Here is a 14182-nt window from a genome sequence, read left to right on the forward strand (position 1 = left end):
GGTAGTAAAAAATAATTAATAAAAAAAAAAAAAAACACCTTAAAGGCCGTTGCATATACAGTAAAACCTTGAATTGCAAGCATGATTTGTTAGGGAAACATGCTTGTAATCCAAAGCACTTGTATATCAAAGTGAATTTCCCCATAAGAAATAATGGAAACTCAGATGATTTGTTCCACAACCATTTATACACAAGTCCTTCAGTTTATAGTCCATATAAAAAAAAATATAGCAATGTGATAGGTTGTGTAACCATAAAATGCCCATCCACAAATGGAAGTCTCCACAAGTGGATTAGAAGCAAAATCAGTATAAAAGAGAAGAGAGGCGCCTCTAAGTGTAGCAATATGGTTACATTTAATGAAGGTACAACATTTAACAACTCGCATGGCTGACGATTAAAAGAGGCACATCTAAGTTTGCAGGCACATAGGTGGGTAAAACTGTCAACATAGATCATCCGCCGCACAGCCGGCTCTCTCCGCTGTCAGTCTGCAATCGCGACCGGAAAGACTACACTGCAGTGAGTGATGAAAACGCTTGTGCAGCGCACCGTGGAAGGGATGACTTCAAAGGCGGTGCGGGGGATGGTCTATGTGGATAGCATTACCCCGGATGCCTTCATACTTAGATGTGCCTGTTATAATCTTTAACCATGTGACTTGTTAAATGTTGTACCTTCATTAAATGTAACCATATTGCTACACTTCGAGGCGCCTCTCTTCTCTTTTATACTCAGTTGTGACATGACGCTACTTGTATTACAAGACATCGCTTGTATATCAAGTCAAAATGTATTTAAAAATGTTGCCCGTCTTGCAAAATGCTCTCAAACCAAGGTTTTGCTGTATTCGCACATTATGGAATACTTATCTTGTTGTGAAGCCTTCCAGCGCCATGCTGTCATCTTCTCTTGGACTTTCTCCCGGGTTCGAGCGATCCGGCTGTGTGCTTTGCCAGAGCTCTGATGACATCACTCCTGCACATGCCTGTGGGAGCCCTTAGTTTCCAGCACGACGTTCTGAAGTTTCAGCAAGGTATACCGGATCTTCAGAGCGCATGCGTTGGCTCCAGGGTAAATATCTCCTAAACGGTGCACGTTTAGGAGATAATCATTTTACCTACAGGTAAGCACTATTATAGGCTTTCCTGTAGGTTTAGAAAAAAAAAATCACAAAGCAAGCTTTACTACCACTTTAAGTTGCTTGTACAAAGAATGTATGATCAGATTATAGTGTGTATGGATTAGCATAAGTAAGCATGAGGACTGAGATGACAATATCAACACAACAGAGAATCTAGCCCTTCCCCAATTAATTTGGGTTAGAGTTCTACTTTAATACTGGGTCTTGCTGACACTCAGGTGTACTTATGACTGGTAGGGAAGAATATACGTGCTTCAATTAACATTTCTCTGCCAATTTTTTTTTTTAAATAAAATGCATGTCCGTGTTGTCATATAAACTTAGTATGATACATTGGTGTGTAATGAGATCCAGAAAAGCACAGGAAATAAAACAAGATGGGATTCATAAAAAAGGAAACAAAAAGAAGAGAACAGCAGTCTAGTGATATCGTATCCGACAGCTCTTAAATATCGAGAGATTCTTCAGTTCCTGAGAAAGAATTCAGTTTTATCCAAGCCTTAAAAGCTTTAGAAACAGACTCTGAGCAAAATAACGCACTTTTTTTAAATGTCCCTGAATGTATGTATTTTTGTGTTCTATACACACATACAGATGTATTTATATATGATTACATTTCAATTTAAAATGTTTCTGTTATACCATCTGAAACTATACAATATTTCACAGGAAACAAAAAAAATTCTTTACAATGAACTTCTCATTACATATTAACACGCGCACACAAACATATACATGGAAAGACTGATAACACACCATAATAGAATATTCTAAAGCACAGCTGGATAATCACGGCCTCCAGTTACTCAGGGACTTCGAAACCCAGTATGCTTAGCTGCAGCTAGATGGGTTCTTGTTTTCTTCTCTCTTTAGCTACTGGTAGGCTGCAGACACCCAAGCTTGGCCTAAAGTGAGCTTACGTAACATTTAAAAGTGCAGTCCCACTTAGCAATTCTAAAGAACACAATCTGCCACACTAACTTAGTCCAGTTAAGCGATCGCTTATGTAAGGATGATTAGAATAAAAGGGAAGGCTTAAGAGCCAAACTTAAAATGCTAACAAGTCACAGCACATAATGTCCACAATATTCGCTATCCTCTGCTGGCTTGTCTTGAAGAATGATGTAGGCCTATTTTACTGACCTGTGCAGTTTTTGTGTCAGTAAGCCTCCACTCACTGCAAAGCTCCACAAATATAGGATGTAAGCAAGAAAGGAAAAGAAAAAAAAAATGTACAAAAACTACAAAGAAATTTTACACAAAAGAAGCAGTAAAGCGAGTTGAACATTCATTAATCGTTGTGCTTTCTGGACAATGCAGGTCATGGTGTTCTTTTGAAGGGTTGTAGAAAAGTACTTTTTTTTCCTGTTTTTTTATTGTACCTTATTCCTCCAGAGTTGGGGATGCATTTGCATTAGCACAACAGCACCTAATGAACTAGCTGTAGAGGCGAGGTTTGAGCTCGTCTTCTACTCCTCGGAAAGCCCTTCTTGAGATTTCATCTGTAGTTGCACCGATGTTCACAATCCATTATAATGGGGGCCCCACCTCTTATTGATGTGATCAAATGTGTGTGTCACCCACTGTTGCTCCAACATGCTGTACCGCTCCTTGCAAATGTACAGAGGTTTTCCGCGCCTGTAGAGAAAAAAAAATAACCAAGTTAGAAAAAGAGATTTTTAATACAGCTTACCTGTAAAATCTTTTTCTTGGAGTACATCACGGGACACAGAGCGGCATATTCATTACTATGTGGGTTATATGGAGTACCTTCAGGTGATGGACACTGGCAATCTCAAACAGGAAATGCCCCTCCCTATATAACCCCCTCCCATAGGAGGAGTACCTCAGTTTTGTAGCAAGCAGTATGCCTCCCAAAATGGTCCCCATAAGAGGGGTGGGAGCTCTGTGTCCCGTGATGTACTCCAAGAAAAAGATTTTACAGGTAAGCTGTATTAAAAATCTCTTTTTCTTTATCGTACATCACGGGACACAGAGCGGCATATTCATTACTATGTGGGATGTCCCAAAGCAATGCTTACAATGAGGGGAGGGAGAACATCTTCCAAAGACAAAAGGATTTAATTTAGAGATATACTCAAATCATAATAAATCCAACTTAGTTGAGAAAAAATAATTTTAAATTTTAAATTTAACTCAAAAGGGAGCCCCCGGAATCCGAGGGTCTCAAACTGCAGCCTGCAGCACTGCCTGCCCAAAGGCTGTATCAGTATTCCTTCTTACGTCCAACTGGTAGAATTTTGTAAACGTGTGGACAGAAGACCAGGTTGCCGCCTTGCAAACTTGAGCCATAGAGATCTGGTGGTGTGCTGCCCAGGAGGCGCCCATGGCCCTAGTAGAATGAGCCTTTAATGATAACGGAGGAGGCAACCCCTTCAAGCCGTAGGCCCGAGTGATTAACTGTTTAATCCACCTTGAGATGGTGGATTTTGCAGCTGCCTGCCCCTTCTTGGGCCCATCCGGTAAAATGAACAACACATCTGTTTTCCGGATCTTCTCTGTAGCTTTAAGATAGGCCTTCATGGCCCTGACAATATCCAAGGTATGCAGCAACCCTTCCTTTCTGGAAGTAGGTTTAGGAAAGAAGGATGGTAATACCAAATCCTGGTTTAGATGAAAACTGGATATAACCTTTGGTAGGAAGGAAGGATGAGGGCGGAGAACGACCTTGTCCTTATGTAAAATAAGATATGGTTCCTTACAGGATAAGGCTGCCAGTTCCGATACTCTTCTGGCGGAAACTATGGCGACCAAAAATACTAACTTCCTTGTCAGTAAAACCAAAGGAATTTCAGCCAACGGCTCAAAAGGTTGTTTCTGTAAACTTGACAGAACAAGATTTAAATCCCACGGACAAAGCGGGGATTTAACTGGAGGATTAATACGTAAGACCCCTTGAAGGAAGGTCTTAACTAGCGAGTGGGTGGCCAGCGGCCGCTGAAACCACACTGACAAAGCTGAAATCTGTCCCTTGATTGTGCTTAATGCCAGTCCTTTATCCACTCCTAGCTGGAGAAAACGTAATACTCTATCGATGGTAAACTTGCGAGAAAGCCATCGCTTGGACTCACACCAGCCTACATAGGCCTTCCAGACCCTGTAATAAATCACCCTAGAGACCGGTTTCCTGGCTCTGATTAGGGTAGAGATTACTTTCTGAGACAGACCTCTACCCCTGAGAATCAGGGATTCAGCTTCCAGGCCGTCAAATTTAGATGCCGTAAGGCAGGGTGGAGGATCGGACCTTGCGATAGCAGGTCTGGCCGTAGAGGAAGAGTCCAAGGGTCTCCCACTACCATCTTCAGGATTAGTGAATACCATGCCTTTCTGGGCCATGCTGGAGCTACCAGGATGACTGGTATGTGCTCCACCCTGATCCTGCGCAGCAGGCGGGGTAGTAACTGGAGCGGGGGAAATACATAAAGAAGTTTGAACTGATGCCAAGGGCAAACCAGCGCATCGGTTCCGCAGGCCATCGGATCCCTTGAGCGGGATATGAACCTGTCTAGCTTCTTGTTGAGTCTCGATGCCATGACATCCACGTCCGGCACTCCCCATCTTTGGCAGAGTGTTTGAAAGATTTGTGGATGTAGAGACCATTCCCCCGGCAACAGAGTCTGGCGACTTAAGAAGTCCGCCTGAAGGTTGTCCACTCCTGGAATAAATATTGCCGATATGCAGGGCACATGAGCCTCTGCCCACAGGAGAATCAAGCTCACCTCTCTCTGAGTGGCTTGACTCTTGGTTCCCCCTTGGTGATTTATGTATGCCACGGCCGTGGCATTGTCTGATTGAATTCTCACCGGGAACCCCTGCAATTTGGACGTCCAAGCCCTGAGGGCTAGTCGAGCAGCTCTGAGCTCCAAGATGTTGATGGGCAACTGCCTCTCTGGCTTTGCCCAAGTACCCTGGCGAGTGCAACCATCCAAAATTGCTCCCCAGCCCGTCAGGCTGGCGTCTGTGGTTACTATCTTCCAAGCCACTGGGCTGAAAGACTTCCCCTTCACTAGATTCTGAGGGTCTAACCACCAACACAGACTTTGTCGGACTCTTGATGAGAGCGGCAAAGGGATATCCAAGGCCTGTGGCCTCCTGCTCCATGCTGACAGGATGGCTGCCTGCAGGATGCGAGTGTGGCTCTGGGCGTACGGTACCGCCTCGAATGTGGCCACCATCTTGCCTAGTAACCGCATACATAGGCGAATAGTCGGTTCTTTCTTGCTTAGAACCAGTAGGATTAATTCCTTGATGGCTTTGACCTTTATCAGAGGTAGAAACACCCTTTGTTGTTCTGTGTCTAACCTCATGCCGAGATATTCCAACTGCCTTGTGGGCTGGAATGCTGACTTTTCTCGATTTAGGACCCAGCCGAACCTCTCGAGGTACTGGACCGTGAGGGCCACTGCTCGTTCCAAGCCAGGAGACGAGTGATCTATGACTAGGAGGTCGTCCAGGTACGCTAGGATCGTGACCCCTTGGATCCTTAGCTTGGCTAGGATTGGAGCTAGGACCTTCGTGAACACCCGGGGGGCCGTAGCCAACCCAAAGGGAAGCGCCACGAATTGGAAATGACGCGAAGCCACCATAAAGCGTAGATATCTTTGATGTGGCTGATAAATTGGAACATGAAGGTAGGCATCCTTTATGTCTATGGATGCCATGAAGTCGTCCTTTTGGAGTGTGGCAGCTGCTGACCGCACGGATTCCATCCGAAATGAGCGGACCTTTAGGTATGCATTTACCATCTTTAGGTCCAAAATTGGCCTGACATCTCCGTTGGACTTTGGGATGATGAATAGGTTGGAGTAGAAACCCAGCCCTTGTTCTAGGACTGGTACCTCTACTATTACTTCCTGGGAGAGTAGATGATTCAATGCCGTCATTAATGCGGCTCCCTTCTCCGGATCGTTTGGAACCCTTGACTCCTGGAAATGAGGAGGAGGAAACTTTAGGAAGTCTAATTTGTAGCCCGTAGCCACGGAAGACCGTACCCATTTGTCGGGAATGCTGGCTTCCCAAACCTCTGAAAAGAGACGCAGCCTTCCCCCCACCCTCGTGGGTGGGGGCGCCCCTTCATAAGGTCGGCTTGGGGGCTGGTTTTGCTGGTTTGCGAAACCACTGCTTCTTGCCTCTAGCGGCCTGTCCCTGCGATTTGCTGTTGAAGTTAAAGTTTGATCTTGCAGGAGGCCGTCGATACTGTTTGGCATTAGAGGGCCCCTGCCCAGGGGAGTGCTGTCGTTTAAACGCAGGCCCCTGAAACTTTTTCTTGGTTGGCAAAAAGAGTACTTTTGCCGCTTGAAATGGTCTGAATGTATTTATCCAGGTCTTCTCCGAAGAGTCGTCCTCCATGGAAGGGGAACCCTACCAGGAGCTTCTTGCATGGGGGCTCGGCCTCCCAGCTCTTTAACCATAAGAGTCTTCTCATATGGATAAGGGATAACGATAAACGTGACGCTTGCTGGATAGAATCCTTAATCGCATCTACCGTAAAGCGTATGGCCCTAGGGACATCAGAAAATTCTTCTGCCTGCTGGGCAGGAATAAGTTTAAGCATCTGCTTAGTTTGATCCGATAATGCTTGTGCAACCCCTAATCGCAGCAACAGCTGGCTGCACTACTGCCCCTGCAGTAGTGAAGGAGCTTTTAAGTAGTGCTTCCAAGCGTTTATCAACCGGATCCTTGAACACCTGTATGTTTTCTACAGGGCATGTTAAAGATTTGTTAACACATGAGATGGCTGCGTCCACCACCGGGGTTGCCCATCTCTTGGAAAATGTATCTTCCATAGGATATAAGGCAGAGAATCTTTTAGGTGGTAAAAAGATTCTATCTGGCTTGGTCCAATCTTGGAACATAACTTCCTCTAGCAGAGGATGGATCGGAAAAACTGCGTTGTTTTGAGGCGCCTTTAGTGAGCCCAAAGCTGAAACAGTCGATACTTGGAGATCTGGTACTGGCAAGTTGAATGCACTATGGACCAAGTCCGTTAAGGCTTGAACCCACCAGCTCTCCCCTTGGGAGGCTGCCCCAGACTCCCCTGTATCCGGATCCTCGATCCCCGAACCTGCTTGGTCCTTGTCCAAGAGGTCGTCCAATTCCCCTGCGGAAAGGACCTCCTCCTCTGAGGGTCCACGCTCGGGCGACGGAGATCTATTCCGTTTTCTGCCCCGCATAGCCCTGGCTATCATCTTTTCCATCTCTTTTAAAGAGGTGGACAATACCTCGTCCGTGACCATCCTAGGGTTGGACTGACCCGTGCCAGCTCCAGCCCCAGATCCCGATGGTCCCACCAAGGCTCCCTCTCGGGAAAGCAGCGGCATAACTTTGTCCGAGACCTCAGACTCTCTGGGGGAATCCCCACCTCTTGTACCCTCTGACCCAGATGCCATGGTACAATACCGAGGTACGCCTGCTAACTTATCGGTGTTTGGAACTATAAATATTTATTGCCCAAAAACCCGTTTGGGGGATAAAAAATGCCTTCTTTCCCTTTAATGGTTCTTTTTTTTTTCAAAACCAAGAAAGAAAAAACATTCTGTCCCCCTTAGTAGTATTGCCAAAAAACTGCTGAGATAGAAAAGAACAGCCTAACTCTAGGCTCCAGGACAGTCTTATTGAAGACTGTAATATCTGTTTTGGCCACTGTGTGTCCTCGGCGCCCCGTGCTGCCGCTCTGGTCTCTTCCTCTCTCAGTTCCAGCATACACTGAGCTGGGAACAAATGGAAGGGCCACCCCTTCCTTTAACATGCTGGCCCGCCCTTCCCCCCTCAGCTAACGGCGCGAAATTGCGCCCATATCACGGGGACGCGCGCGCCCGCCGGCGAGGGGGGGGGGGTTGCTTGGATGGAGACCACACGAGGAGGCAGTTTGTCCTGTCTCCAGGCTAGGAGGAAGAACCGTGGCAGCAATCGCCTGGAGGCTTTGCAGGTAAGCACAGCTCTCTTTACACACACACACACACACACACACACACACACACACAGGCCTCTTTCTCAATGTTTACAATACTACCAGGGAGGTCACCTTTTATGGGGAATACACATAAAGCCATCCTATCTTTAAGACATGTGACTTAATTTGCCAGATGCAGCGCATAACTTTAGGCATGTCCCCTGTGAACCCCCCAGAAAAACCTGCTAAGAACCAAGTTCCGCAAGTTTCCCCTCACTTACCTGCTCCATGCCGCAGGACTTTGCACAGCAAGAGGCCCAATCTTCCCCCATCTCCGTGGGGCATTGACCTTCAGGCCCTGGGTTCCTATGAAGGATCCACTGTCCTGGGCCCATATAGCACTCTGGCAACAGAAACATTAGGCCCCCAAAGGTTTCTAAGTTCTGGGCCCAGGGTCCAGCTCTCTAAAAAGAAAGCATTATGGGCTATACCCCATTGGTTTGGGGTCCGGTTACTGACCACTTTAGCGCTGAGGCCTTTGGACAGAACCGGTTAGCTCACCTAATCCCAAGGATGTGGAGGCAAGCTAAACCATGACCAACACCTAAGACACTGGCGTAAAAACTGAGGTACTCCTCCTATGGGAGGGGGTTATATAGGGAGGGGCACTTCCTGTTTGAGATTGCCAGTGTCCATCACCTGAAGGTACTCCATATAACCCACATAGTAATGAATATGCCGCTCTGTGTCCCGTGATGTACGATAAAGAAATCCCCCTTTTTATTTTATTTTTTAAAGGATCCAGCAAATATTGTATTTCAGTTATGAATAGAAGTTGGATGGCTGACTCACTTACCCACTGGTCTCTTAACTATCATAAAATAAAGCTGTGAAATCTCCCCTCCAGTGTGGCTTTCAATTAAATATATAGGCCCGGATTCACAAAGCACTTGCGCCGACGTATCTTCAGATACGCCGCGTAAGTGCAAATATGCACCGTCGTATCTGTGCGCCGGACCCACAAACTAAGATACGCCTAAAAGTAGGCTTCATTCTACCGACGTAACTTGCCTATGCCGGCGTAGAGTGGGCGCATATTAACGCTGGACGTATGTGGCGCTCCCATTGATTTTCTATTCAAATATGCAAATGAGGGAGATACCATAATTCACGAACGTACGTGCGGCCGACGCAGGCTACGAGTGGTGCGCGTAAGTTGTACGTCCGGCTTAAAGTTAAGCCCCATAAAGGAGGTGTAACCCGGCAGCAGACATGCAAAGGGCTTCACCAAGGAATACAAGCCGACGTATTTTACGTAGTTTACGTTGGACGTGAACATGACTAGGCGTAGTTTACGTTCACGCCGTAGGTAGTGATCCGGCGCATCTTAGGCAGTTGTTCCGACGTGTTTGTGAGCATGCGCACTGGGATGCGTCCACGGGACGGCGCATGCGCCGTTCGTTATACATATCTGTCTGGCGCTCGGCCCATCATTTGCATGGCTCACGCCCACTTCCACCTACGTCGGCTTACGCCTAGGAAACCCAGCACAGTTTTGGGAGCAAGTGCTCTGTGAATTCCATGCTTGCCTCTCTGCGCTGCGTCGGCGTAGCGTACAGGAGATACGCTACGGCGGCATAAATGTGCGCCGCTGTCTGTGAATCCGGCCCATACAATTCAACATTACCCTCATAATATGGCAGGCAGCTTTAGAAACTGAGGGGGGAAAGGACTCCAATTGAATCTTCTAGCCTTCAAGTCCAGACTTCTAATACCAGAGTGAATTTTCACGACTGTACAAAAAAAATGAAAACTCTAACAGGCCAATTAATAGCTATGGCAGTTGGGCAGACCTCATAAATCCAGTAGCCATTTGAAGATTCATGCACGATAATGACACGGAAACTAACCTGCACTGCTAGCAACCAATTTGTAAACAGCAACTCCAGATAAACAACTAATACTAATACATTTGAAAATATACACTATATTTACTAAAGTTATCGGGACGCCTTCCTTTACACACACATGAACTTGAATGGCATTCCAATCTTAGTCTGTAGGGTTCAATATTGAGCTGGCCCACCCTTTGCAGCTATAACAGCTTCAACTCTATGAAAAAGAAATCAACGCTCTAGGATACTACTAATCAGAAAGTTTCCTCACCTGATCCAAAGCCACGGTTGTTGGCAATGCATGGAATGATACAAAATGAAGGAAAACCGTTCTGGACAGCCGCACTCCAAAAATAAATTGCTTTTATTTTAAAATCAAAAAACACACAAAAAGCATGCCACAGCAGACGGGGTAAAACTTGACGCGTTTCACACCAAACTTTAGTGCTTATTCATAGCTTACGTAAGCTATGAATAAGCACTACAGTTTGGTGTGAAACGTGTCAGCTTTTTACCCCGTCTGCTGAGGCATGCCTTTTGTGTGTTTTTTGATTTTAAAATAAAAGCAATTTATTTTTGGAGTGCAGCTGTCCAGAACGTTTTTCCTTAATTTTGCAGCTTTAACTCTATGGTGTGGTGTTTTTTTAGGGGTTGGGCTTGGCCTCTTAGTTCCAGGGAACTCTTAAAGGGGTTGTAAAGTCTCTGAGTTTTTCACCCTAATGCATTCTATTGCATTAGGGTGAAACTATTGCAAACCAAGGTTAAGTTAGCACGCATTTGCAAATGCATGTGTAAGCTGTAAGACCTCTTCACGGCACCCTGTGTATGCTTGCAGTCCTAATCAGGGTGTACTCATCCTATGGACCCACCAGCGCATCTAGAGTATTGCTTCTGCCAGAGAGTCCCTTCACCTAGATGCATATCAGTGCAGTTTGTAATTGAACCTGAAAGCCAGGAGGTACACTTCCAGCACCCCACCTGTGACACAGGCCTTGGAACACCTTTGTTCACCTTTCCTCTCTGTCCCTTGCATCAACTAGGTGCCCAACAGGCTGGTGTCTATTATGAGAATCTTACAAAAGATGGGGAGAAAGGACTTCCAGAGCTGGATTCCTGGGCCACTAAGCCATATCCTTGTACTTAAAATCAACCAAATCAGCCTTTTTTTCCAAGACTGTTTTCTCCCAAGATGACAGAATACTGTGTTGCAGATACATACAGACATTCCACATTAAAAGTTATTTGTGAAGTCATAGGTTGAGTATTGCTTACAGCCCAGAAGAGGCTGCTGAAAAATCTATTACCTATGTGTGATAGAAACAGAATTTTACCTGAGTTCTCTGTCTTCCTCCCCATGTACATCCAGATATACAGAACCCCAGAGGCAAAAGCGATGTCCCCGAATGATAATAATCACAGAGGCATTGATCAGCAGGAATATTCCTGTGCCGGCACCACAGTTCTGAGAATGCTGTAGAAAGATAAAAAGAAAATGCTACCAATTAGATGTCAACTGTAATTTGCCTAGTACAGGTTACACATAATCATCTGCTATAAGAAGCACAATTTACCTACTTACTGTGCAGGGAAATTATAGACGATTGCTGAATCACCTGCCAATTTGTACCACGTTTTGCCTTAAAATGGGACCATTCTAAAATGGCTAACACATATATTGTAGAGAACAAGTCTGGGCAAGCTAAAAGCTTACTAAACATATCTATGAGGCGAGATTTGCAATCTCACGACTATGGGACATCTTCAGACATCAAGAGTCACCAGATGGTCCAACACCCTTCCAACCTTATCTTAGAGGACACATCTGATGGATATAATACTATTTTGTGATTGAATGGACATGAAATAATTATAATATCCAATGAAGTGACCATTTAAATCCTAATATGCAGGAATTTATAAAACCTATATGATATAATGGGTTACAAGAGTAGATTGGTGTTCATAGCGTCAAAGGGTTTTCCTGTACATTGTTTATTTGCTTGCAAAGAGAGGAAACATAGTACATTGACGACATTGAGGTATGCCGTTTGTAGTGGACTAGCTTGGTAGCAGCTCTTTTCATGTTCGTGGGAAGACATTGAACAAATTAGCCCTTTTATGATATTTTTAGAATGCAACAACACTTTCAGAAAAGAACAATAGGACAGAGCGAATGCACGCGAACTCTGGACCAGACGTGCTCTAAGTGAGCTCCGCACATCGTTGGCCCAAAGCAGCTACAATCAGCGCTAAAAACGGGAACAGACACTTCGTCTTAGCTGGAACTTGTCCCTAGCTGGTGATGCAATTGAGGGCAACGGGACAGCCCAAAAGAAGGCCGTACAAACTGCAGAAACCAAACAAAGCAGTGGGGCCTTCCCCCGGACAGAAGCTTCTGCCCAAGATGGCGTCGGAATAGGGAGAACCACGATGCGGCTCAAATAGGGGCACAGGCACATCAAGGTCACAGAAGCAGGCAGCCAAACGGACCCAGCCTGCCAAACACAGAGACCCCTTCTCGTCCCAATCCTCCGGAGACCTGGATGCAGAACTACCAGGTGAGTCCTCATCACTGCCCCCATCCTCTGAAACATACAGAAACACTCATGAGCCTGTAGACTCCCCGGTGTCCTCCATGGATAGGAACATGGTAGAGACGACAGACCTAATCTTCAGCCAGTCAAGCCCAGATAGAGAGCTGCCTACACCTCAACCGACACCATATGCTGGTGATACTGCCCCGCTAGCATGCTTTTCTACAATGCTGCAGCAAGAACTATCCTAAGCTTGTTCCATAATGATCATGATCTTAAATGTGACATTCAGGGCATAGGAGAAAGGTTTGAGATGACTGAATGCAAAGTGGCTGAAACTTACCAAGGTTAACCAGAATTCCACAATGATTACAGATCTCCAGGGCAGATTAGATGAAGCCTATACTAAAATCAAGGATTTGAAAAACCGGTCTCACAGGTATAATGTGTGCGTAAGGGGACTTCCAGAAACCCACATGGATTTAGAGGGAGCCATGAGGGAGATGATGAAAGACCGGATTCCTGACATAAATCCGCAACATATGAAAATTGACAGAATCCATCGTGCCCTGACAGCTCCCAGGTCGGATGGACTGCCACGCAACATAAAGGTCAAGTCGCACTATTACCGCATAAAAGAAAAGTTGATGTTTGCCATCCACAATAGGCCAGATTTGTCCCCATTTGGAGCACCTATTCAGCTTTTCACTGATCTAACCCCATCTACAATGCAAAAACGGAGGCACATGAAGCCTTTACTGCAACAGCTTATGAATCGACAGATAAAGTACAGATAGGCAATTTCCATGTAAACTGTCACTCTCATCCAAGGGCAGATCCCACGCCTTCTCTACATTCCAGAATGGTGAAGATTTACAACTGGAACCGGGGATCAGCTCACGGGACTCCCAAACCGCCTCACCCTCCCACCAAGCTAAATCGCCCTCTTTCCCCACTGTGACAAGACTGTAAAATGTAGTTGGCTAGAAGATCCTCTCCCAATCAACTGAACCAGGACTGACTCTATTTTCCCCTATAGGGGGGTTGATAATGTTCGCGTAGTAAGGCCTGCTGAGGGTGGATCCGCAACTGTCGTCCCCCGTTGCACGGCTCTTTTTCAGTTCAACGTTATGCTTCGATAATTGTTGGATTATTTTACTTTAAAATAACTGTACCGCTGTACCTCCCCCCTATGCCAGCATCTCCAGGGCACGACCGGATTTCTGGACCATGGGGAGAGGAGATCTGTTCAGAAAATAGAAGTTCTAAAATGTTAAAATGGTTATAGTTCATTTCCTGTTTACTGTTTTGGATCTTTGGGTCAGGGTATACACACATGCCGCTCTTAGTGAGACTACTTTCCTCTAAGGATGAAGGTACCCTTGCGTATTGATTCCCAGATGTTACTCCCAGAAGGGGTTTCAACCCAAAACCACGGTATCTACATTATGTTTATTATGCAGTATGACATGGGACTAAGGCCAACTGTTCTTCATTAATTTACTTCTCTCTCTTCTCCCTCCGCCACCCTGGCCTCACGCTCCAGTCCTGGTTGACACCGACGAGGGTATCACCCAACTCCATGAATTCATCTCTTGACTACATGATTCAAGGTGATTGTGCTCTGCCCTACCACGATGACTAAGGTATATTCAACGCAGTACTCCATAGTTACCCATAACGTCCACGGTTTAA

The 14182-nt window shown here is 45.7% G+C and overlaps 1 protein-coding gene across 4 annotated transcripts in view; it reads right to left on the minus strand.

The window, feature by feature from the left end:
- Positions 1-1421: 1421 nt before the first annotated feature.
- Positions 1422-14182, minus strand: part of UBR3 (ubiquitin protein ligase E3 component n-recognin 3) — a 266744-nt gene continuing 253983 nt past the window's right edge. For all 4 annotated transcript variants that reach the window (XM_040357780.1, XM_040357782.1, XM_040357781.1 and 1 more), the window contains 2 exons: positions 11285-11424; positions 1422-2783 (listed from right to left, as the gene is read on the minus strand). In XM_040357780.1, coding sequence (XP_040213714.1) covers positions 2666-2783; positions 11285-11424 — 258 coding nt within the window. In that variant the 3' untranslated portion in view covers positions 1422-2665. The remainder of the gene's footprint in view (positions 2784-11284; positions 11425-14182) is intronic.

This window comes from Rana temporaria, chromosome 6 (assembly GCF_905171775.1).
Source record: "Rana temporaria chromosome 6, aRanTem1.1, whole genome shotgun sequence".
Classification (NCBI taxonomy): domain Eukaryota; kingdom Metazoa; phylum Chordata; class Amphibia; order Anura; family Ranidae; genus Rana; species Rana temporaria.